This window comes from Vitis riparia, chromosome 11 (assembly GCF_004353265.1).
Source record: "Vitis riparia cultivar Riparia Gloire de Montpellier isolate 1030 chromosome 11, EGFV_Vit.rip_1.0, whole genome shotgun sequence".
NCBI lineage: Eukaryota > Viridiplantae > Streptophyta > Magnoliopsida > Vitales > Vitaceae > Vitis > Vitis riparia.
Genome location: NC_048441.1, coordinates 14,400,324 through 14,424,469, shown reverse-complemented (window position 1 = coordinate 14,424,469; position 24,146 = coordinate 14,400,324). Strand labels below are relative to the sequence as shown.

Below are 24,146 nucleotides of genomic sequence, written 5' to 3'. Positions count from 1 at the left end.
CAAAATCAGATTTTGGACTGATCTTTGGTGCGGTTGTACAGTGCTGTCTCAACGGTTTCCTCACCTTTATGGGATGGCTGCTCATAGAAATGGCACAGTAGAAGAAATGTGGGATCAAAATGTTGGCCAACGAGGTTGGGATTTAAGGTTTGTGAGGGGTTTCAATGATTGAGAGTTGGATATGGTAGGTAATTTGCTTCATATTTTGAGGGGCTACAAACCTACCTTAGAAGAAGATGCAGTTTTTTGGAAAGGGGGAAGAAACGGGTAGTTTAAAGTTAAGGAAGCTTACAACTTGGTGGTTAATACTGTGGTTAACAACTTTCCGAAAAGTAACATTTGGGTGGATAAAGTTCCAACAAATTTATTTTTTTTTTGCTTGGGAGGCTACTTGGGGTAAGGTGCTTACGCTAGATAGGCTTCAGAAAAGAGGGTGGCAACTTCCTAACCGTTGCTTCTTGTGTGGCTGCGAAGAGGAAACTGTAAATCACATCCTCATACACTGTATAGTGGCAAAAGTCCTGTGGGATATGATTTGTGCTTTGTTTGGTGTTCAGTGGGTATTTCCAGAAACTGTAAAGGAGGTCTTATTGAGCTGGAGGGGCCCTTTTGTAGGGGAAAAAAGGAAAAAAATATGGAAGTCTATATCGTTGTACATCTTTTGGACTCTTTGGAAGGAAAGAAATAGGCTAGCTTTTAGGGGGGGTGATAGCTATTCAGAAATTAAAAAATTCTTTTGTCTGTAATTTATGGTGTTGGGCGAGACTGTATAGTGGAGAGAGTTCGTTGTCTCTTATAGGCTTCTTGGAGTGGATAGCCTCCAGATAAGGGCTGGTGGGGTTTTTTTGCTTTCCTTTTGGTTGTGAGGCTTAGCTAGTTTGTATACTCCCTGTATACGTTGTGGCTTTCTGACCTCTTTTCAATATATTTGGCGCTTATCTATCAAAAAAATCTCATTAAAACTATAAGGTTCAATATTTGTAGATGGATGATACTGATTGACCATATTTACCTCTTTTAACCTTTCCATTGTTTCATGAAATTGGATTTGGTTATTCGTTTTAATACTTTATTCTTGCATATAGGCATGTTCAATGTATGATTTTGTGTGTACTTTCTACTTTTTATTTTTATTTTTAAATGTGTATGTATATACTTTCTACATGTTTTTCAAGATTTAAAAGAACTTAGGAGACATGATACTGAATAGGAAAAGGTATATGGTCTGCAAATATTAGTTGAAATCCATGAATAATATCCTTGATTTCTTAAAAAACAAAGTATGATTGTGGTTGATGATGTAGCAATAGGGAAGAAAGAATTGCAAGGCAAAATGTTTAATTAAATTTGAGTTAAAAGTGGGAGCTACTAATGGGATGGTCATTGGTTTCATCTTTTGTGGTTACTTAGTCTACTGCTGCAATGAAACGCAGTTTTTTTTTTTTTGATAAATAAGTACAAAATATATTAAGGGGCAAAAAGCTACAAAGCATACAGGGAGTATACATAGTAGCCTAAACCAAAAAACACAAAAAACAAACAACCTCACCAGCCCTTAAGTAGCTGCTAGCCACTCTAAAAAGCCTAAAAGCGACGAGGACTCCTCTCCGCAATGAAACACAGTTTTTATGCTACTCATATTGGAATTGTTACATGTCTCCATTTATGAATTGGATGTATTTGACATCTATGCAGGAAGAAGCATTTTTCTTTTATGATAAACAATTGTATTAGAAGCAACTGATAAGAAAACAGGGTCAACACCTCCTTTAATAAATTTTATTATTGCCTTAAAAAAAAAAAAATCCAAGAAAACAGGGTCAACAGCCAGGTATACTAATGACAAAAGAAGATAATTACTCCCTGGAATACCAATGACACAATGAAAATAATTGCAATTTACGCTAAGGGAGTTTAGAAAACCCCGAAAACCCCGTAGAAGAAGTCAAACCCTACATCCTCTGCGACCCTTTACAAAAATGGGTATTTGCTATACGGACTTTCTGCTAGATTGCTTTCACCCTCAATTATCTGAAGATTCTCCTGGTTCTTTTCTTCTAAATATTCTGGAGATTCCATGTGCATCCCTTCTTCAAACACAACCAAATTTTTTAGGGATGACTTCTCATCTCCAACCCAAAAGAAACTTCATTTTTTGACATAGGCATAATCCACTGGATCCTCAAATCTCAGTGGAATTTTTTTGGAGTGGAGTGTTCTTAGCTGCTTTACAAAACAACAATCTTCTCAAGTCTCAGTTTTTATGATTGAGGAATTCATTGGTGGATGGGGAATTTGTCGCTTCTAATTTTATTGATAGATTGGGGATAGGGTTAGCCCTTCTTAGTGTCTGTGGTTTTTTTTTCTTGTTTGTTATTTCTTTCTTTCTTTCTTTCTTTCCTTTTGTTTTGGTTTCTTAGTGTACTTCCTATGTCCTCTGTTGCTAGGCTCTTTCTATTTATTTATTATTCTTTCATTTTGTTTTGGTTTCTTCACATACTTCCTGTGTCTTTGCTAGGTGCTTTCTATTTATTTATTTATAAGAATCTTCTATTTATTTTTTATGGGAATCTTTTGTTCATTTATGATATTCTTCTTATTTGCCTATATAAAAAGAAATCTATCAAAGCAAAATTGTGATGTAGAAAAAGGTGATTGGTCAATTCTGCTGCATTCTTATGCATGATACACCAATCAAGAATAACTCAATCCTACTTATTAAATGTTGCAAACTCAAAACTCTTTTCCAAAGTCCCCATGTAATAAAAGTGACTGTCAAAGGCAATTCAATGCCTTTTTAGTGGGAAAACCTCCCGCAGTACCATGGGTTAGCATCTCAATATTAGATCTTGCTGTAACCTACCATTTGTACTAACAGGTTTAACTTCTCTAACTTCTAATCCCTTCAATTTAACCTAGATCAAGCTTTGGATGCAGATTGATCTTTGCTGCCAATGGTGGAACCTTTCGTTCAATAGATCCAATGGACTAGAGGGAGTGCTTCAAGGAAGTATATTAAGTGCTGGCATCTCTAACAAATAGATGTTATATGTGCCATGAGAATGAAGAGACCATAGATTACCTCCTTATTCATTGTGTTAAAACAAGGGTTTTATGGGAGTTGCTTTTTATTATGTTAGGGGTGTCTTGGGTGCTTCCTTTGTTGGTCAGACTGACCTTACTAGGTTGGCATGATTCTTTGTGGACAAACAGCACAAGATGGTGTGGAGTCTGGCTCCCTTGCACATCTTTTGGGCGGTGTGGAAGGCAAAGAATAAAATGACCTTCAATGATGACATGTTTTCGATCTAGAGACTAAAAAGTTTTTTTGTATACTTCCTTTGGTCAGAGAACAAAGTTGTTTATAGATGATTATCCTTTGACCTTAATTAGTTTTGTTGATTGGTTGAATTCTTGTTGAGGTTGTTTTAGCCCCTTTTGTTTGGTTGTTCTTTTTCCTCTTTATGTTGCTTTGGCCGTGGGTGTATAAGTATTGTATACCTTGAGTAGTAGCCCTTTTGGCGTCTCTTCTTAATATATCTTCTCCTTTATCTATAAAATAATAAATAAAAAAATACAATAAACACAAACATTGGTGTTTAGTGTTGATGTGAACTTGGGTTGCCTTACATGATGACTCCCAAAATGCAAAACTTGGGAACATGTCTGCTTGTGCGTGCATGCGTGCCCATACACACTTATGAATTCAAAGTCAGTGTAAAATCTAGTAAGTGGTAAATTTCCACATAGTAAGAAACTGGAAGAATGCAGTATCCAACTAGAAGCATTCACATTTTCCTTGCATAATGCAAAAGGTAAATAATGCTATCAACATATAGAATGAAGGTTTTTTTAAACTTTTTATTTTTATTTTTTTATCAGAAACCCAATAGATCTTTCTATTAATTGCAAAGAACAAAATATAGAGTGAAGATTCTCTACACCAGAAATAACCAAACAGTGAGAGGTCAAAGCCAAATAGGTGCACTCATTTTTTTATCTCCATATTTAGATATTTGATGGGTGCTGCTGCTGGAAAGGGTTCATGTTTAAACTGTAAGATGGTGGTTTTTTATGTTCATTATAGGCAGTCACAATAATGGGACATATGCTTTTGGGCCCTCAATTTTATGGATTGTAAACTTGTGGTATGGTGGAGTTGGGAGAAAATGTTGTTGCTAATGTAGGATCAAGTGCTATTGTTATTGTTAGCTTCTGAGATATGATCTGGGCAAGTCTCTCTTAAAAGGGATAGTGGATATCCTAAGAGAATTTGTGACAGTTAAGCTGATAAATGGATTGCTAATAACTCTGATTTAATGAATCAATGAAGCTTGAAGCTTGTGAACAAAGACCTATGACATGACCATTTTTTGTGGTAAATTTCTCCACTTCTCATAAAAATAGTTCTCATTGGCTAAGGAGGATCTACTAAGGGTGTTCTCAGAGTTCCATAATAGTGGGGTCATCAACCAAAGCATAAATGCAACTATCATTAACCTATTGCCAAAAAAAGACAAACCAACAAAATTTCTGATTTCAAACTTAGAAGCCTGGTTACGAGTTTGTACAAGATCATTTCTAAGGTCTTATCAAGGTGAATCCGAAGAGTTATTCCATGAAACCATACACTTCTTCAAAAGAGCTTTTGTTGAGGGTTGACAAATTTTGGATGCAGTTATGATTGCCAATGAGGTGGTGGTGGATGAGAAAAGACGTTCAAGAAAGGATTTGGTAGTCTTCAAAATATATTCTACGAAGGCTTTATGATCATATGGATTGGGGTTTTCTAGACCATGTATTAGAGTAAAAAGGGTTTAGTACAAGATGGAGGTCTTGGATGAGGGATGTTTGTCCTCAACAAGCTTTATGGTCTTGGTGAATGTAAATGCCAAAGGATGGATTAAGGTAACTAGAGGTTTAAGACAAGGGGATCCTCCTTCATTTTTCTTTTTTATTTTAGTAGCAGATGTTTTAAGTTAGATGATGCTAAAAGCTAAGGAGAGTGGTCTTGTAGAGGGATTCCTAGTGGGTAGGGATAAGATTAGAGTTTTTGATTTACAATTTGCAGTTGATACCATCTTTTTCTCTAGAGCTTTTATAGAAGATCCGCAAAACCTTAAACTAATCCTTTTGGTTTATGGAAAATTATCAAGGCTAAATATTAATTTAGACAAGAGCACTTTATCTGGAATCAACACAAGTCAAGATTTGATTATTAGATTTGCTTTAATGCTCGAATGCAAAGTTTCAGATTGCCCTTTAACTTAGGTTTTCCATTAGGGGGGAATCCAAAGGTAGTTGCGTTTTGGGACCCAGTGATTGACGGGTTTCGAGGAGGTTGCATGGATGGAAAAAGGCCTTCTTGTCTGTAAGAGGTAGAATTACTCTAATTCAAACTTGTTTGTCCCACAACCTTAACTGCTTCTTTATCTTTCTTCCATATCCTAGTCTCAGTAGCGTATAAGATTGAGAAATTGGAAAGAGATTTCTTTGATCAAGAGTTGGGGAGAGTAGAAAAGATCTTCTCATCAATTGAGACTTAAGTGTGTAAGCCTAAGGAGTATGGTGGTTTGGGTTTTGGGTTGATCTCTATGAGGAATCGTGCTATCTTAAGGAAATGGCTTTGGAGGTTCCAAGGGAAAGTTCTAACCTTTGGCATAAGTTTATTTTGAACATTTTTGGGGCACATCCTAATGGATGGGACGCCAACATTATAGACAAATGATCACATAGGTGTCATTGGAAGGCCATTGCACTGGTGTTCTAGGTTTTTTTCAAGTTACACTTGTTTTTTGAGCGATGGGGGTGAAAATTCGCTTTTGGAAAGATTTGTGGTGGGGAGATCATCCTTTGTGTCCATAGTTTTCATGTTTTTATAGAGTTGTCACAATAAAAAATCTTACTATTTCAACTATCCTTGGTCATTTTTCTTCATTTTCTTGGAGTCTTAATTTTCGTTGCAACCTTACGGATTCATAGATTGAGGATTTTGAAAGACTCATGTTGTCCCTTACTCGTGTGCACTTGTCTTCATCCACCCTAGATGCGAGAGTATGGTCATTGACCTCTTCAAGATCATTCATAGTCAAATCTTTCTTTATGGCTTTGTCCGATACTTGAAATTTTGATATTTTCTCTTCAGCCAAATTTATATAAAATTCTAAAGTTAATGTCTTTGGTTGGTTAGTAAATCATAAGAAGGTAAGTACAAACGACATGTTATAGTTGAGAAGAACTTTCAAATCTCTTAGGCTTGATTGGTGTGTTTTATGCAAGCGGAGTGGAGAGTCTATTGATCATCTCTTTTTGCATTGTCTAGTGACTTTGAGGCTTTGGCACCATTTATTAAGATAAGTTAGGATTGATTGGGTTCCACTCAAGAGTATATGCAATATAATGATCATTTCATATAGGGATTCAGGGAGCTCCAGTAGAGGCAAGATCCTTTGGCAAATAGCTTGTCACACATTGCTTTGGATTGTGTGGTGAGATAGAGATTGCAGAATCTTTGAGGATAAGGGAGGGACAATAAAGGGGTTATGGGATTTACTTCACTTTTATTCCACTTTTGGGGCCTTTTGCGCCAAGGCTTTTAAAGGCATCCTTTTTAAGAGTTATCCAACTATATTGGCTTGTGGTGTGTAATTTGAAAGGGTGTGGGGATCCTTGAGAGGAATGACATTTGTAGCCTAAATCTCTTGTATGGACTCCTTGTATGGTAGAGGAGGTCAACCATATTATTATTAGTTTTTTTGTAATCGTAGGGACGACTCCTTATCCTTCTCTTGTTTTCATTAATATAAATATATGCATCTCCTATTTCTGATAACAATAAAAAAGGAGCAATTGGCAGCTAATGTGGAAAAACTTCACACCAGTTTTGTTTTGTGGTGCTTAATATATGCTATAGAGAAGGGGTTGGGATGGGCATGTGGGAGGTTCTTGGTTCAAGTCGCATTAGGGACCAAAAGAATAAATTGCATATTTGAACAAAAAAAGGTACCTGCGCTAGAGTAATTCAAGCTATCATAATTATTTGATTCCATAATTTTGCACATTAAACTTGCTTGGACTACATTATAATGTTTTGATTGTTGATTCATTTGTTTTTATACTTTGGTTAATGTTGTTTAGAAGAGAAGCGAAGAACTTGCTCATGCATCTGGAGAAAATGCGGAGGCTGCTACCAATCTTGGAAATAAAGTTGGATCTAAAGGAACTAATACCATGGCACTTCAATTCTCTGCTGCAAGTAGTGGCAGTATGGTTTACACTGATGAATTTGACACTTCCGTGGCAACTCTTAACCTGGTATGTTCACTTGGATTTTTGCGTAGTTTCTTTGAAGTGCAAGAATTTTAAGTTGAATTTTCTAGGGATCATTTCATGTATGGGCTATTTGGATTGACACTAAAAATCAAACTTGATCATATACAGGCTATTGTCTGGTTCCATCTTCATGAATATGGAAAGGCACTGTCAGTTTTGGAATCACTATATCAAAATATTGAACCCATAGATGAGGTATAGTAAATGTTACTCTTAATTTGTTTTGATGTTTATGATCCTGTGTTAATTGTTTAGCTGTTTATCTATCTGCAGACAACAGCTCTTCATATTTGCCTTTTGTTGCTGGATGTTGCGTTAGCATCTCATGATGTATCAAGATGTGCGGTGAGTTCAACTTTTAGGAGTGTCACTTGTTCCTTCTGTTTATAATTTATTTGGCATCAGGAATTCTTTATGCATTTGCTTAAAATGTTAATGGTGGTTCATGTTTTATGCATTGAAGTCCTTATGCCATTTTTCATGCCTTTAAACCGTTGGTGGTGATGTACTGAGAATGACGTATTCTCAATATACAGCAATCAAACAAAGGAATTGCATCTTTTGGGTGGTAATTTTGTTATTTTTCCTAGGAGATAGGGGAGTAGATTTACCTTCAGATAGTGGTATCTGGTGATATGCTATCTGCATTGAACAATTAAACATAGTAGGTTTTCATGTCAAAATATCGTACTCAGTAATCCAAACATTTTATCATTGTGAGAGAGCAGAAACTGAAAATTTTACAAATGATGTGAAGATATCTGTGGATTGTTTGACTCTTGGAAGGAGTTTGGCATGTGAATTTTGGCTGCCCATAGATCCCTTAGAGAGGATAAGGCTCCATGCTAGGATGAATTTTTCATGATCTTTTGGCAGCATAATTAAGAAATAACCAAAGAGGATATTATTTCTTTCTGTTTTTTTTTTTATTCTTTTTTTTTTTCTGATAATCGAGGAACCTTCCATAGGCAAGCCCTTAGGACTCTCCATGGGGACCCAATGCTCGGGGTGCTAATCGCCTCGCAACAACCAACATCGGGTAAATTCAGGGTATCATTCGTGACAGGATTCGAATCTAATACCATGTGCCACTTATTGGGACCACACTTCTTAGTGTTCACTCTGATCAATTAGGCTATCCTGACGGGTAGGATATTATTTATTTTTCTTATGGAGCTTCACTCTTTTGAGTGAAGCTTAATCGTACCTTCTTAATTTTGGTTCCCAAAAAGGGATAGCTAATGCTACAAGGGATTTTTAGGCCTCTTGACCTTGGGGTTAGCGAGGGAGAGAGGGAGGGAGGCTCGTGCCCAATGTTTCAATCTTTGAATTGGAAATCGGTTTACAATTTAATGGTCGGACCATTGGTTGAACCATAGTCAAACCAATGATGTCATAAATATATAATTTATATATTATTAAAATTAAAAATAATTATACAAAATTAGAAAATATATAAGTAATTAAAAATTTTATATAGATTTCATCATTAATATTGTTAACTTTGGTATAAGTTATTCACGATGGCTAATATGGATTGGGTTCCCCTTAGGAGTATTGGAGATATGATGGTTATTTCATTTAAAGGGTTGGGGAATTCAATCAGAGGCCAAACTATTTGGCATATTGCTTGCCTCACTGTATCGTGGATTGTGTGGTAAGAGCGAAATGTTAGGATTTTTTAGGATAAAGTATAGAACAAAAGGGATGTTGTGGGATCTTCTTCACTTCTACCCTCCTTTTGGGCCTCTTGTATTATCGCTTTTAGAGGAATCCCAGTTAATGTTATTAACTAAGTTGGACATCAGTTTTCAAAAAGGATGGATAACGTTTGATTGAGTTTGATTTTGATTTCTTGTGATATTTTGTACATGTCTTCATCTGTAGTTATCAGTGTATAGTGGAGGAGTATAGTCTTACTTTGATCAGGTTTTGTATTTTGTAGGGAGAACCTCTCATCTTTCTCTTAAACTTTACTATTCTTATCAATATATATTTCGTTTTTGATTAAAAAAGAAAAATATTGATAGCTGAGATAAGGATAACACAAAAATTTATTAAATTATTATTATTTTTAATTTCATTATGTAACTTCTAAATATTAAGATAAAATGAGATTCTATTGTTTAAATTAATTTGAATTTCTATAGCTATATATTTTATCATCTTTAAAGTTATTAACTGTTTTATTTATATTATTTTGATATTTATAATAGATAAATCATAAATAATCCCACAGTGGGTTGCTCCTAAGTGGATTTTTGGAGTGATGAATATTTGTGAGAGTTTGAGGCTATGTTACATGGGTTCATGTACAAATGTCAGGTGTGGGTACGTGTCTAGGTGTCAAATCCTTTTGGATCCCAAAATCTTAAGACGGAGAGATTCAACTAAAAAAGATTTCAACTATGGGTGTAGGTACTTGAATCCAACATTAATGAAAAATAAATTAACACTAAATATAAACATGGTAAGATGAGTATAAGTTATCTATTGTACTACATGGTTAATTATAGTTACTAAATATATTTATTATATAGTTTCTATTTTAATAAGGTACCAAGTGTTGTTTTATTGTGATGTTACCACTAATTATACAAAAAGAATCTATTAATTATAGGCCTTTTAATTTAGTGGGATGCTGAGAAAAGTAATTAAGAAAATATTGTATCATATTATTCGTAAACCTTGATTAGTTTAGAACTTTAAAAAATTATACTAAATGTTAGTAAAATATAATTCATATTTAATTTATTATCATATGAAAATTTTGACTTTTTTTTTTATAATAATTACTATAATTTATCTTTGTATTTTTTATGATATTAATTTTGATATTTATATTTAGATTTTTTATGCTAGTAATTATTATATTTATCTTGAAATTTTGTCTATTATAATTTAAAAAAAATAAAAATAAATAAATAAAGCATTTCTTTAGTTACACAAGTTAGAAATTACTTCAAAAATTCTTTATTTTTTATTGCAATTTTTTTCATGCTATTATTTGATATAATTTAAAAAGAAAAAAAAAAAAAAAGAGAAAGGGAAAAATAGTTGTATCTAATACAACATCTGATGTAAGTATAATTTAAAAAAAAAAATTAAAGAAAGAGATAAAACATTGATAAGCTAAAGAGCTATATTTGATGTCATATAAGTGTATCAGTATAAATCTCACACCCATAGCTGTGTCTTATTGTGTCAACATGAGTATTTTGGCTGAAATTAATGTGTCCATATATCACAAGTTCGAAGGTTGCCTTTACAGCTACGGGGAAGAGGGTTTTTCAAGTAGAGGATGCCTGTGGTGGATTTTTAGTGATGGATGAAGATACATAGATGTGTCTAAATTTGTCATGGGTAGGAATCCTAGTAAAATACAATGGCATGGAGGTGCTATGAAGGCTATAGGTGGTCATGGGTTCCACGTCCTTTTCTAATCCTTTATGGTGGGCAAGCTCGAAGTGGTTCTCTCCATTGAAGGCTGTGGCAACAGTGAGATCCCCTTTGGATCCATTCCATTAAGAGAAAGGAAGTCTTGAGGTTGAAGAAGAGGCTAATTCACATGCCTTGATGTTTGTAGGGAAAGTGGATGGCTCAAGAGGAGCATGTGTGGCTAACTCGGAGACGTTCAGTAAGATTGAGCTTTCTTTGAGCTTCTGATGGTGGGTGGGACTGAACAATTGCTCATTAGGTCTCTAAATGAGTTGGTAGGAGGGGGCAAAAGTAAGGTAGGTGCTATGCCCAATTTGGCAGATGTGCTGGTAAAGTTGGTCTATTGGGCTTGTAAAGGAAAATCTCTGGCTCACATCTGAGTTCCTTTGCCAATGATTCTCAAGGATGGGCAGGCAATATAATTCCTAGATAACTCCCTTGGACTTCATTTAAGTTCAAAGGTTATTAAGGAAGGATTGAGGGATGCCCATTCAGGGGCCCTAACAGTCCAGCAATCCATGGGGGATGGTTTTGGTGCATGGGGGTGGGGAAGGGAAATAGATGGTCTATCTTAGAGCTTTCCTCCTCATATAACACACACACACATATATTTGTGGTTTTGAAGTGGAGGTTTTAGTAGAAGCCTATGCAAATGAGATTATGAGGGTTCTTTGAGACATTAAGGCGAAAAAGGGTTTTAATAGCTCAATTAGTTTAAGAAAGAAGGGAGCTAGAATCAGATCTAGGAAGGAAAGGGAGCTTTGAAAATTATTCAGCTTTGTTAATTATGATGGGTAACACAGGAAAACAAGTTGAGGAAGCAATTGATAGTTGGCCCATAAAAAAGGTTTACACATGAAGTTGTGAATTCTTACTTGGAATGTGAGGGGGCTGTGTCATCTGAGTAAAAAGAAGGTGATCAAATCCATAATGCGTTTATATAAATCAGATTTAGTTTGCCTACAGAAAATCAAAATCAGTTCTATGACTATTGAGATTATTAGAAGCTTGGGTGTGGACTGGAGCTTGAAATGGACTTCTCTTGATGCTAAGGGATCAGCAGGGGGGATTTCTCTCTTCTGAGATTCCAAAGTTATAGAGTGCATGGGTGCAGAGGCTGGGGGAAACTTCTTATCTTACTAGTTTAAAAGTTGTGATGATGGATTGATTTGGATTTTCTCTGGGATTTATGGTCCTTTGTGTGGGAGGGAGAGTAAAGAGGTGTGGGAGGAGTTGAGCTCCATTAGAGGTATGTGAGAAGAACCCTGATGATTTCCCATTTGAGAAGAGAGATTGCAGGCAAATTTATCAACCATGAAGGCTTTTTTTTATTTCATTGAGGAGTTTGAATTGATGGCTCTTGCCATCATGTAGAGGGTTTTATTTATGACTTAAGGGGATAAAAACATGAAGCTCTTCCATCGGATGACCAATGCCTACAAGAGAGCCATTCTTATAAAGCTTAAAGCAAATGAGATCTGGCTTTTAGAGGAGGTAGAGTTAAAGAGAGGTATAATAGGGTGCAATTAATAAGGAAGAAGGCTCACTGGGTAGGTGAATGTTCTTTGAGAGAGGCATTCCCTCATCTGTTCAGGATTGCCTCCGATAGGAAGGCAGCAATAGTTGACTTATGGGTGGCAAGGGAGGAAGAAGGCTCTTGGTCCCTCCTGTTCAGAAGACATTTTCAAGACTGGGAGTTGGGGATTGTGATGCAATTTATGGAGCTCACATAAGGTGAGAGTGCTAGCATCAGGGGAGGATAGTTTACTTTGGAGGCAGGGGAAGAAGAGGACTTTCTAGGTGAATCTTTCTATAAATCTTTACATGATGAGAATCAAGCCCTGTTTCCGGCCAAGAAATTTCGGGCACTTCTGTCCCTTTGAGAATTTGTTTTTCTTTCTTGGAAGGTTGCATGGGGGAGAGATCCTAACCATTGATGTTCTTATGAGGGGAGGATGGTCGACGACCACCAATAAATGCAACTTTTGTAAGATAAGTGAGGAATCAACAAACCTCACTCTTATGCATAGTGATAGAACCAGAAAGATGTGGGAAATCTTGTTAGCAATCTTAGCGGCTATAGTAGGTATTTCCAGATTCTGTGAAAGAGGTGCAAGGCAGGGACAAAAGATGGAGGAGATTGTAGGGGATCGGATGGTCTAGATCCCTGTTAAGGAGGGAATGTGCTTCTTTGTTGGATTCGATGATTTAGATCGTGGATAGTGGTCTTTTGTTGTTCTTGTTTTTAGTGCCGCTTTTGTTTTGTATTGATGGCTTCTCTTAAATACTCCCTATATACATAGGCTGAAACCCCTTACTTGATTGACTCTTTTTAACATATCTTTTTGTTTGTCTATCAAAAAAAGCTATGGGAGGACTGCTTCACTATATACAATTTGGTGTATTTGGAAGGAATGAAATAGGTGTGTTATTGAGGGGTTGGAGATTTTGGGTTTGAATTTGGAACACACCATTTTCAGTTGTTGGTGTGGAATTAGAGTTTGTCTTGATTAACTTTGTTGATAGTTAAGATACTGCCTGTAGGGTTAGCTTGTCCTTGTAGAGTTGGGCTCCTCCTCCTCCTTCTTATCCTTGTAGAGTTAGGCTTGTACTTGTGTTGCTTTGTTTTGTTTTGTTTTGGTTTTTTTCTGCCCCCTTCTTAGTGCATTGATATATTATATTTTTACCTGTTAAGAAAAGACATTTGAGGTGCAATGATGTGTTAGAAGGGAATGCCTGTCTTGTGCTTGTTCAAACATCTTAGGGATCATTTGTATTTTTATTTTATTTTTTGTGGGTTTTCAGAAGGTAGTATAGAATTGATGAAATGGCAAAAAAGCGAGTTTTTGCACAATGTTAAGGAAAGGTGCTATTGTACTTGGTGTTTGAGGGCAAAACTTTAATGTGGTTTGGTTTCCTTTTGGAGAAAGGGGTGACACATTATTTTTTTTTGATAAATAAAAAGATTGTATTAAAAACCACCGAAGCAGTGGCTAAAAGTACAAGAAGGAGAAAAGAAAAAGAAAAACGCCCCACGCTCCCTAGCAGAATGCCAAGGATCGAAGAGCATCCCTACCCACACCCTTAACGGGAAGCCACCCACCCAATAAAATCAACTAAGGTCGAGGGACCATCTTTTATAGATCTCTTCGTCTCCGACCAAAGAAAATAAACAAAAGAAGCCTTAAGTCTTTGAATTGACAGCTCCTCTTCCTCAAAAGCAACTTTGTTCCTTGTATTCCAAACCGTCCAAAAAAGGCACAAAGGACTTGCTTTCCAAACACCCTTCCTCTTCTTTCCCACAAAAGACCCATTCCACCCCGAAAGCGTCTCCTTAACCTTGGCTGGCAGCACCCACTGCACCCCGAACATTGAGAAAAGCAGCACCCAAAGAGTTCTTGCCTTATCACAATGGAGAAGAATGTGATCAATTGATTCCCCATGCCTTTGACAAAGGTAACATCTGTTCGCTAGAGCCCAACCTCTCCTTTGAAGCTGATCCAAGGTGAGAGCCTTTCCCCACGTTGCTTCCCACCCAAAAAAACTCACTCTAGGCTGCACCATAACTTTCCAAATAGCCGACGAAGGGAAGGAGATTGGATGGCCTGATACAAGGGGTGGCACATTATTAAGGCTCACAATGAGGTGGAAGGCCCCTGCCTAAAAGTTTCAATTTTACTTGGTATAATAATTAGGAATGTTCTCTGATATTGAGATTGGATGTCTTAGTTGGTTGGCAAGAGTACATTTATAGAGGTGATTTAGAGTCCTTTTCTATGTCTACATAGAATAATGTGTTTATTGTGCTAGATTCAAGTGGCTCTTGGAAAGGGAAAAATACATTAAATATGAAATTTGTGATTAGAGGCGTGTTTTGGGGAGAAAGTAAGGGTGGTGGAAAGTTATTTGGTGGTGAGCCTTGGGAAGGCAAGGGTGCTAAATGAGATCAAGAGATTCGATGAGAAAGGAAATAGGGATAGGCTATTAGCTGGAGCAAGGTTGAGAAGGTGTGAGGCAAACTTGTGTTAAGGGATCTCAAGCAGTAGATTAATCAGTGGCAAAAGTCTATGGTGTTGTGCTTAGAAGAGGGTGACAACTACTCTATTCATATCATTAATTCTGTGAGTTTGCAAGCAGATGGGGACAACTTATGGTGGAGGGAGAATGGAAAGTGAGTTTCAAGGTGAAATCTTTTTAGTACTGCTTATGTGTTGAAGATATGATTTGTTCCTTGTTAATGAGGTTTGAGGAACTTATGCTTCTATGAGAAGAATTTACAAATTCTTTGTGGGAGATGTTGTGGGTGAAATCTTAAAATGACCTCCTTATGAGGAGAAGATGGTTGATGGTGAACAAATTCAGCCCCCTTGCAAAGCTAGTGAAGAATCAATAAATCATATTTTGATTCATTGCAATTGGACCAACAGCTGAAAATCTTAAAATGACCACCTTATGAGGTTAAGGATGGTTGATGGTGAACAAATTCAGCCCTTGCAAATCTAGTGAGGTATCAATAAATCACATTTTGATTCATTGCAATAGGACCAACAGCTGTGGGAGTTGTTGAATCTCTATGGGCAGTAGTGGGTTTTTCCAAAGTCAGCCTAGGGAGCTTCTGTTGTAATGGAAGCTACAAGGGTTGGATGAGCAGCCGAAGAAGACGAGGATAATGGTCCTCCTCTGCCTATATTTGGTGCATTTAGAGAAAACACAACAATCAAACTTTTAACAAAAAAGAATATTGAGATAAAAAATTGGAGACCCTCATTAAGCCCTGAAATGATCTAGGGTTTCACTTGGATTGGCTAATTGTATATTGTTAAGACATTAGATGGTCTAAACTATGAACAAAAGGTTATAAATATACTGTTTTTCTAGAAGGGTGTGTGTCTTATTCCTTTTTCGTGCCTCTCATATACCCCTCTTGTGTACATAGGGTGCACCCCATTTTGCTAGGTGCAAATACAAATTTTTAGGGTCCATTCATTTCATATTAAGTACTAGAGGAGGGAATCCTAAATTTTCTTATTTGGTTTACTGTGGAAATGTGAAGGGAAGTCAAATATAGTAAAAGTTGTACATTTTCAAATTCTTCATTCTTCATATAAAAGAGGAAAAAAAAAAAAGAGAAGCATGAGAATAAATTTATTTGAGATCTATTAAAAAAGAAGTGAGAATAAATTTATTTGAGTCTGAACCTTTTTTTTTTTATTATTCTTCTTCACTTTACTCGGTTCCATTTCCCCCTTGATTTTCTTCTCTTTTATACTTTCCCTCAAAGTTTCAAAGGATCCAAAAGGACACTAGTAATGTTTCTTCTTAGGAGAGGGGATGTTGAGTTACAGACTTCATACCTATAAGTTTGGGAAAGTGTGCAAGTTAAATATGGTTTGACAACACTGCAGACGAAGTATAACCATCCTGTTTGGTCTCTGAAAGCATTATGTGAATATGTTATGCAAGTTAGGTTCTGTCCTTTCGTCAAAACTGCAGACTAATGGGGCTTCTCAAGTCAGGATTTCAATGTCTCTTTAGTTTTTAGTACTCTGATGTTCATGCTCAAATGAAAAGAACAGAAGTTCTGGAAAATGCTCAACTTTTTAATGTGAATATGATCATTTGTATTCTGCCAGGTTTTCTAAACCATATTTTCATCAAATCTTCTCATTTTTTAGTTGGTCTTGTATTATGTTGGGACCAAAAAACTTTGTGCATAGACATCATGGTTGATGTGGTTACTCTGTTTCATTTTTGACTTCCTTCTAAATTCACTTTTATTTTTCCCAGACATGCCAACTCTAAATTGGGATGTTTTGGTTCACCCATTTGGATACTGTATGGCATGGTTTTGGAATGTCTTGTGTTCTTTTAAATTGAATATCTGCATTCTGTTCCTTTGTGAGCTGATTTTCCTCAATATTACGTTTGTTCAGGAGATAATTAATTATCTGGAAAAGGCTTTTTGTGTCGGTTATACTGCTAGTCAAGGTGATAATGTAAGCACAGCGCAGCAACAAGCTTCAAATCTAGTAGTAAAATCCTCTTCTATCCCTAGCAATTCAATGGTCCCAGATGCTTCTAATTCTGATTCAGTGGCCAGTCTAAACTCCTCAGAAAATCCTTTATCAAGAACTTTATCAGAGGAGACACTCGATTATGAAACCATGTTTTCAGCTCTGGACATTGGTGGACAGAACCTAACCAGACCGGCTGGTCTTCCATCTTTAAATGATCTTTCTAGGGCCCCTGCAGATCGATCTATTCCTACCATGGATCTGAAGCTCAAGTTGCAGCTTTATAAGGTTCGAATTCTGCTCCTCACTAGGAACTTGAAGGCTGCCAAGCGTGAAGTTAAGCAGGCTATGAACATTGCACGTGGGAGAGATTCCTCCATGGCTCTCCTCTTGAAATCCGAGCTTGAATATGCTCGTGGTAACCACCGTAAAGCAATCAAACTCTTGATGGCTTCAAGTAATCAGTCAGAAATGGGGATTTCGAGCATTTTTAACAACAATCTTGGGTGCATCCATTATCAACTTGGAAAACACCATACATCAACTATATTTTTTTCCAAGGCACTGAGCGGTAGTTCTTCTCTTAAGAAGGAAAAGACTCCAAAACTCTCATCCTTCTCGCAGGATAAATCTCTTCTCATTATATATAACTGTGGAGTGCAGTACTTGGCCTGTGGGAAACCAATACTTGCTGCTCGCTGCTTCCAGAAGGCTAGTTTGGTTTTCTATAATTCGCCTCTATTGTGGCTTCGAATTGCTGAATGCTGTCTGATGGCACTAGAGAAGGGAGTCCTTGAATCCAGTGGGTCTCCATCTGATAGATCGGAAGTTAGAATTCATGTTATTGGCAAGGGAAAATGGAGACAACTTGTATTAGAAAATGGAATTTCAAGGAATGGGCATGCAAATTGTGTTGAAAAGGGTGATTGGTTATTGGGTGATGATAGGCAGCCTAAACTCTCGATGTCCCTCGCCCGACAGTGTCTCTTAAATGCCTTGCACTTATTGGACTGTTCTGCTTCAAAGTTTGCAAAATTTGGGTTGTCTTCAGAGTCAACACTACAGGAAAATGAATCAAGTGAGGTTGTATCTGCCAAGAACTCAAACCACAAGAACTTAGCTGGCAGTGATTCCAAGACATCCAATATAACAGTGGGCTTAGGTCAGGTTAATGCAAATGGGGATGCAAAAGAACAGAAGGGAGGGCCTAGTCTTACCATCTTACAAAGCTCCATCGCAGTATATGAAGATATTTGTAGAAGAGAGAATCAGATGATCAAGCAAGCCACTCTTGCTAATTTGGCATATGTAGAGTTGGAACTGCAAAATCCCTTGAAGGCCCTGTCAACTGCCTGGTCTCTTTTGAAACTTCCTGATTGTTCCAGAATATTCACATTTTTGGGTCATGTGTATGCAGCCGAGGCTCTCTGCTTGCTAAATCGGCCAAAGGAAGCTTCTGATCATTTGTCAACCTATTTGTCTGGAGGAAACAATGTTGAATTGCCCTACAGTGAAGAAGATCGTGAACAATGGCGAGCTGAGAAAACAATGGATTGTGAGGAAGTAAATGGGGGTTCATTGACTGGAAAGAACCCTTCTCTTGAGGACTTACAAGGGATTACGTTCCTTAAGCCAGAAGAAGCTCGTGGGACCCTTTATGCTAATCTTGCCACCATGTCTGCAATGCAAGGAGAATTGGAGCAAGCTAGCCAGTTTGTGAAGCAAGCATTATCCATAATACCCAATAGTTCTGAAGTCATTCTTACTGCAGTTTACGTGGATCTTGTGCTCGGGAAGACACAAGAAGCTCTTGCCAAGTTGAAACAGTGTAGTCACGTTAGGTTCCTTGCCAGCAGCTCACAATTGACATGTTCTTCTTGATGGTTGTATCAATGGCTTTTGGGTTGGTTGTGCCCTACCCCACCAACAAGTTCAAGTTGCCGGGCAGATTCAGCAATCCTTTTTAAGAGGATTTGTAACATATATATAGTTCAATTCAGAGAATAAATTTTTTTCTTTTCTTTTCTTTTCTTTTTCTTTTTCTTTTTCTTTTTTTTTTGTTCCTGTTTTTTCCTCTTTTAATATCCAAAATGTAGGGTTCGATAATCGGCGGTGTGGATGAGATTATTTTGGTTAGTTAAGTGCAGGTGGCCCACCTTTCAGATTTGAGGTGTAGTTCTGATTCAGATTATTGTGTTTTAGTGGCTAATCCAGTTGGTATTCAAGAATTAGAGAGATCATGAGCTCGTCTCAAAAAAGTGATTGTTCCGGACATTCTGTATGCGAATGCAAAGTCATTTTTCAGTTGAAGGCCTCTTTGCCTCTTTGCCTCTTTTACTCATCTCATTTCCTTATCTCTCTAATGTTTAGTTTGTTTGTTTGTTTTGCCGTACCTCCCCTTCCACTAACCTGTAAAATGGATGCAACTCTCTTCTCTACCGTGATCTGAAAGCTACCACTTCCTTCTCCAAGGTTGAAGGTTGTAGATTTAGCTGGGGTCAGGTGTGGAGGTGTGGTGGGCAGTAAGTAGTTAGTTGCCCTTTTAGGGGCATTACATATGTGATTTTGTGGTGTGGACCACTCCGGATATGTCCAGGTTTCTTTCAAAAATCATATCATGAATATATGATGCAAATGCAACACCGTGTGAATGGGGGGCAGTACCAGTGCTAGCTGGAGTTGATTAAGAACCCAACTCACTCACTACCTTCCTATTTCATATGCCACATGCTCCATGCTCCTGGGCCTCCTTCCATGTCCTTCTGATCTGTCTCACATGTGTTAAATATTAAGGCTTGTTTAAATCATCTTCACAGAATTCTAAAATGATATAAAAGATGCCAGTCTAGACTGAAACTCTGATACACTCCAATTCTCTAACCCCATAATAAATGGTGGGGGGTGCTTGTGTGAGCCCTGGAAGGATTATATACTGTTTCATTCTGTTGGCCTGTCTGTTGTACTAGAGCCTTGTTAAAGAGAAACCACATTTTTAGCTGCCTATTTTCTAGATTACCCTTTGGTCCCCCATTCCTTTCAACTAATATTTTCCACCATTCTCCATTTGGCCTCTAAGTTAAACAACAGCATTCATTTGCATTATTATTTAAAACACTTAACTTCTTTGTTGTCATCATCCCTTACATTTAAGAACCGATCAGTATCCCAACTGAACTTTGTAGTGTGCCATTTTCCTTACCTACCAAATGTTCTTTACATTTGGAGGGTATTATTTCAAACAAGTTAATCCATTCCACTTGTTTATTAATGTTCTTTAGTCATTACACATAGGGTTAGGTAAAGATGGGAGATGGGAGCTTAGAATTTGTCATTTCATCTTAGACATATGGAACCCAGTGAGAAAGACATAACTAACTCCACACATTTCTTTCCTTTCTATCATTGAAATGTCATTAATCTTGAAAACATCCCACCACTTGGAGGGATTTATTCAAGAGTATCTTATCATGTGCTTATCATTCACACTAACTTCCATTTTTTATGATGGGATTCCTTCATATACAATAATTTACATTTAACCGCACAAATGGGAAAGAAATGGACTTTGGGATAATGGAAAATCAAAGGAACAGTGATTATTCTTGGATATATATGGTTTCAACATGCATGTTAGGTTTGGTGAGAATTTGGCCTTACTCCATTTTCCATAGTTGTTTGGCGTCTGCAATATCATATCAGTAAATGATTCAAGTTCCATGAAGACAAGCTTTTAAATGCTTTTAGCTTGATGTTTTAGTAATTTACCTCAAGTTGGTAAGAGCACTTAGATTTCCAAATTTTCGTCTCTTTCATCATATAGTATTAAACTATTAATTAACTCAAGTTCTACATTACCCACCCTTTTTCTCATTCAATAAAAGTTATGAATCTCTTACCTCTACATGTATTAAATACAATCTTAACCAATCTTTCTTGGGGTTCCTGCCTTATCTTTTAAATTTTTAATAGACTGCCTATATGATATTTTCCCAGAGGACACGAAAATATATGGGAGGAATCTGTGGATGTCAAACAGCAGGAACCCCATCAACAGACACCACATGTGTGGATAGGGAAGAGACAAACAAAGTTCATGTGCCTTGGGTATGGATGGTCCCTACCCCAACCATAGGCCATTTCTCAGTCATATATGTGCACCTTCCCTTAGCTCTCCATTTTTTATCCCTGGGTTTTTTTTTTTTTTTCCACCATGGGAGCTTGAAAAAGACATGGGTATCAATCCCAAAATTTACCTCCAACAATGAGAATATCTCCTTCTGGTAAGTGGAAATTTTGGGAAAGTAAATGTGGATTCTTCATCAAATCACAGAGGCATGGAATTGTAATGGTATGTGAGTTAAAATGTTGGTAAAGAAAATAAAATCAAAATCACCTTCATGGGGGTCCCATGATCATATTGCCCATATGCCCCTTGATTTGACATTGGCCTGGTGATTCTTGTCCTAGGTGGAAGTGGAACCCGTCCTACAATCCCCCCACTACTCACACATTGATTGCAGCATTTCTTCAATAATCTATATTTAATCTTCACGGGTATATCAACTATCAACTTTTTTCCATCATGAGGCATTGAACATGGGGTGCTTTGGATAATGCTTTCGGCCTCCTTTTTTTTTTTTTTTTAGAGGCCATGGCCTAACTAATTTAAACTAATCACTTTTTATATGATGTGACAACGATTTTAAAATGAATATTAATTGTTTGTTTGTATAGATTTTCTGTTTTTTTATTTTAAAATAAAAAAATACCAACAACTTTTACATAAAATATAAAAAATTTTAGACACTTACTAAAAATATTAAAGATTTTAAAAATTATTTAAACAAAATGGAGATATCAATATTATTATTATCATTATTTTGTGAAAATATTATACTTTTATGTAAATAAAAAAATATTTTAAAAATAAAAAGCATGAAGTGCACATATCTAAAATGAGCATAAGCTATCAAATTTTCAATCTTAGATCATAAATTAATGAAAAAAAATTTGGTTCTTGTTTGGAAAGAAATAGAAGGAAATCAAAATTTAGGAACTTGTCTTGAAAAAGAATGCTAAAGGAGTGTGGACCATTGAAGTTATGCAATGAAACAAGAGCCTAGGGTTATATGACCCCAATTCAATATCACATTCTTCATGGATTGGAGACTCGGGACATTGCCAGTTGAATGGCTTAAAATGAGATTAATTAGTGTGGAGTAATACACTTTAGGCTGGTGCTTTATGTTCATGTTAGGTTTTTGAAAAGATTAACCAAAATGTTTTTTTTTTCCATCAAAATTTAGTGCATAAATGCCCTTGAATCTATTGGAAAAACAGTTCTCAAAATATGTATTTTTCTCTAGTAAATCGTTTAGTTTAAATTGGGTGGTAAATTTTCTCCCTCCCTCTCTCTCTCTCTCTCTCTCTCTTTCTCTCTCTCTCTCTCCAGTAAAAGTTAGTATGCTCAATATATTGAAATCTTCCATCAGTGACAGTACTTCTTGTGAAGATAACCTTTTCATTGGAAGGTGGGGAGTGCCCCTAGGAAGTTCTACTGTTCAAGACAAGAATTTCTGTTTCCTTGCACCATTTAATAGCTAGGGTTTGCTTCACTTTTCTCTTTTAAGAGCCATAGCTTTTAAGTATCGTCATACAGAGAAGACCAAGACACTCCCATGTGAGGAATCTTAGAAATCAAAGGTTTTTTCCTAATGCTTTCACATTGAGTTGGTAAGAAGGACATGAATCACATAGATTGCATGAAAGTGGGAATCCAATTAAAAAATTACAAAAAGAAAAAGCATCCTTGTCTTAGACAAAACACACATTGCGACAATCTCATAAAAACAAATGGTGTACAGTAGAGCCAAACATTAGCTAACAGTACCAATCAAGAAGAGAAAAAGGAGTAAAGGAAGAGAGAAAGAAAAAGAAGATAGAAAGAGGGAGAGAGAGAGTTGAGTGAAGGATGATGGTTGACATCCTCTCATGTCCACTTTTCCATGCATCCATCAGTCTAGCAACCTGCAAATCCATACACCAAGAAATCTAATCAGCAAAGACTTTCTACCATCTATAATTCAAATGAATTGCATTCAAAGAGAAAAGAAAGAAAGATGAACAAAAGTACTAAATGCAATTTGTTGTTTGTGGGGGAAGGAGCTTTTAGTTAGTGGAAAAAAGATGAGATGATGCTACATTTTTGGGCAGCTTTGCCAATTTGAGGAACAGACCAAATGTAAAATCCTCTGATTTTACAAAAAATAAAAAATGAAAATTCTTCTACATGTCAATAAATCAATTGGACAAGAAATTCAGAAAAATGAAACATAAAATTAATACTCATTTTTTATGATCAATTACATGAACAAAAAGAAAAGATGGTCCTTTCAAAGAAATCTATCTTGCAGCATCAATTAAGATAATAAAAAATAATGTGAATTTAGCTTAAAATCATATTTTGAAAAAAGACATTTCATTTTCAGATGTGAAATCCCCTTACTATGACTTTGAAGCATATAGGGTTAAAGCTAAATTATATGGACAATTGCAGTGACCACTAGGACTAAAAGCTAAAAAACACAGAGAATGCTTGAAAATTAGGTTTAGGGTTTTGAGACAGTGATGCAGTGCTACTTAACTTTGATCTAAACAGTGCAGGTGTAACCAGGAGGGGGTGTCTTTCCACAAGTGATAAGGAGTTGAAGAGCAAGTGGGACATAGATGTTAAGGTTGAGTAGCTTGATCTTGAGAGTAGTGCACAAGCAGACAGCAGCTTCCAGCTCAACGAGTCCTGAAAGAACCGGACAGCACTCATTGGCGACAGGGTCTCCAAGACCAATGTGCACCAATCCGCCAAGAAGATCCACACAAGCACCCAGCTTCAATGTGTCAATTGGGCACGTCGCTGAGGCAGGTGGCGGTGGGCAAGGCGTTCCCACCGGTGGTTTATTCACTGGAGGAGTCACGACAGGAGGGACGGTGATCGGTGGCTTAATAATGGGAGGGACTGTGATGGGAGGGACTGTAACGGGAGGGACTGTAATGGGAGGTTTAACAATGGGAGGGACAGTGATGGGAGGGACTGTAATGGGAGGTTTAACAATGGGAGGAACAACCGGTGGCACGGTGATAGGAGGCTTAACAATGGGAGGACGAGTAATGGGGGGCTTTCCTTTGGGTGGCTTGTGGTGGAAAGGGGGCTTGTGGTGGAAAGGGGGCTTGTGCTGGGGAGGGGGCTTGGAACAAGGGGCACAGCCAAGAATAGGGGTGGCTGAGGAGATGAAGAGCATGAAAATGAGGAACAGAGCTGAAAGCTTGGAGGAGTCCATGATGGTGTTTAGGACTTGGTAAAATTTG

The 24,146-nt window shown here is 36.9% G+C and overlaps 2 protein-coding genes across 4 annotated transcripts in view; one reads left to right on the top strand and one right to left on the bottom strand.

The window, feature by feature from the left end:
* LOC117925008 (CCR4-NOT transcription complex subunit 10) overlaps positions 1–19,116 on the top strand; it is a 28,323-nt gene extending 9,207 nt beyond the window's left edge. For all 3 annotated transcript variants that reach the window (XM_034843790.1, XM_034843788.1, XM_034843791.1), the window contains 4 exons: positions 7,138–7,314; positions 7,441–7,527; positions 7,606–7,677; positions 16,704–19,116. In XM_034843790.1, coding sequence (XP_034699681.1) covers positions 7,138–7,314; positions 7,441–7,527; positions 7,606–7,677; positions 16,704–18,665 — 2,298 coding nt within the window. In that variant the 3' untranslated portion in view covers positions 18,666–19,116. The remainder of the gene's footprint in view (positions 1–7,137; positions 7,315–7,440; positions 7,528–7,605; positions 7,678–16,703) is intronic.
* Positions 19,117–22,509: 3,393 nt separating this feature from the next.
* Positions 22,510–24,146, bottom strand: LOC117925509 (36.4 kDa proline-rich protein). Its single transcript, XM_034844530.1, has 2 exons — positions 23,428–24,146; positions 22,510–22,811 (listed from the first exon to the last, which is right to left on the bottom strand). The coding sequence occupies exon 1, from the start codon at positions 24,116–24,118 to the stop codon at positions 23,435–23,437; it is 684 nt and encodes a 227-aa protein (XP_034700421.1). The 5' UTR covers positions 24,119–24,146; the 3' UTR covers positions 22,510–22,811; positions 23,428–23,434.

Coding starts and splice junctions, on each gene's coding strand:
- LOC117925509 (XM_034844530.1), bottom strand. CDS start 24,118: ATGGACTCCTCCAAGCTTTCAGCTCTGTTCCTCATTTTCATGCTCTTC.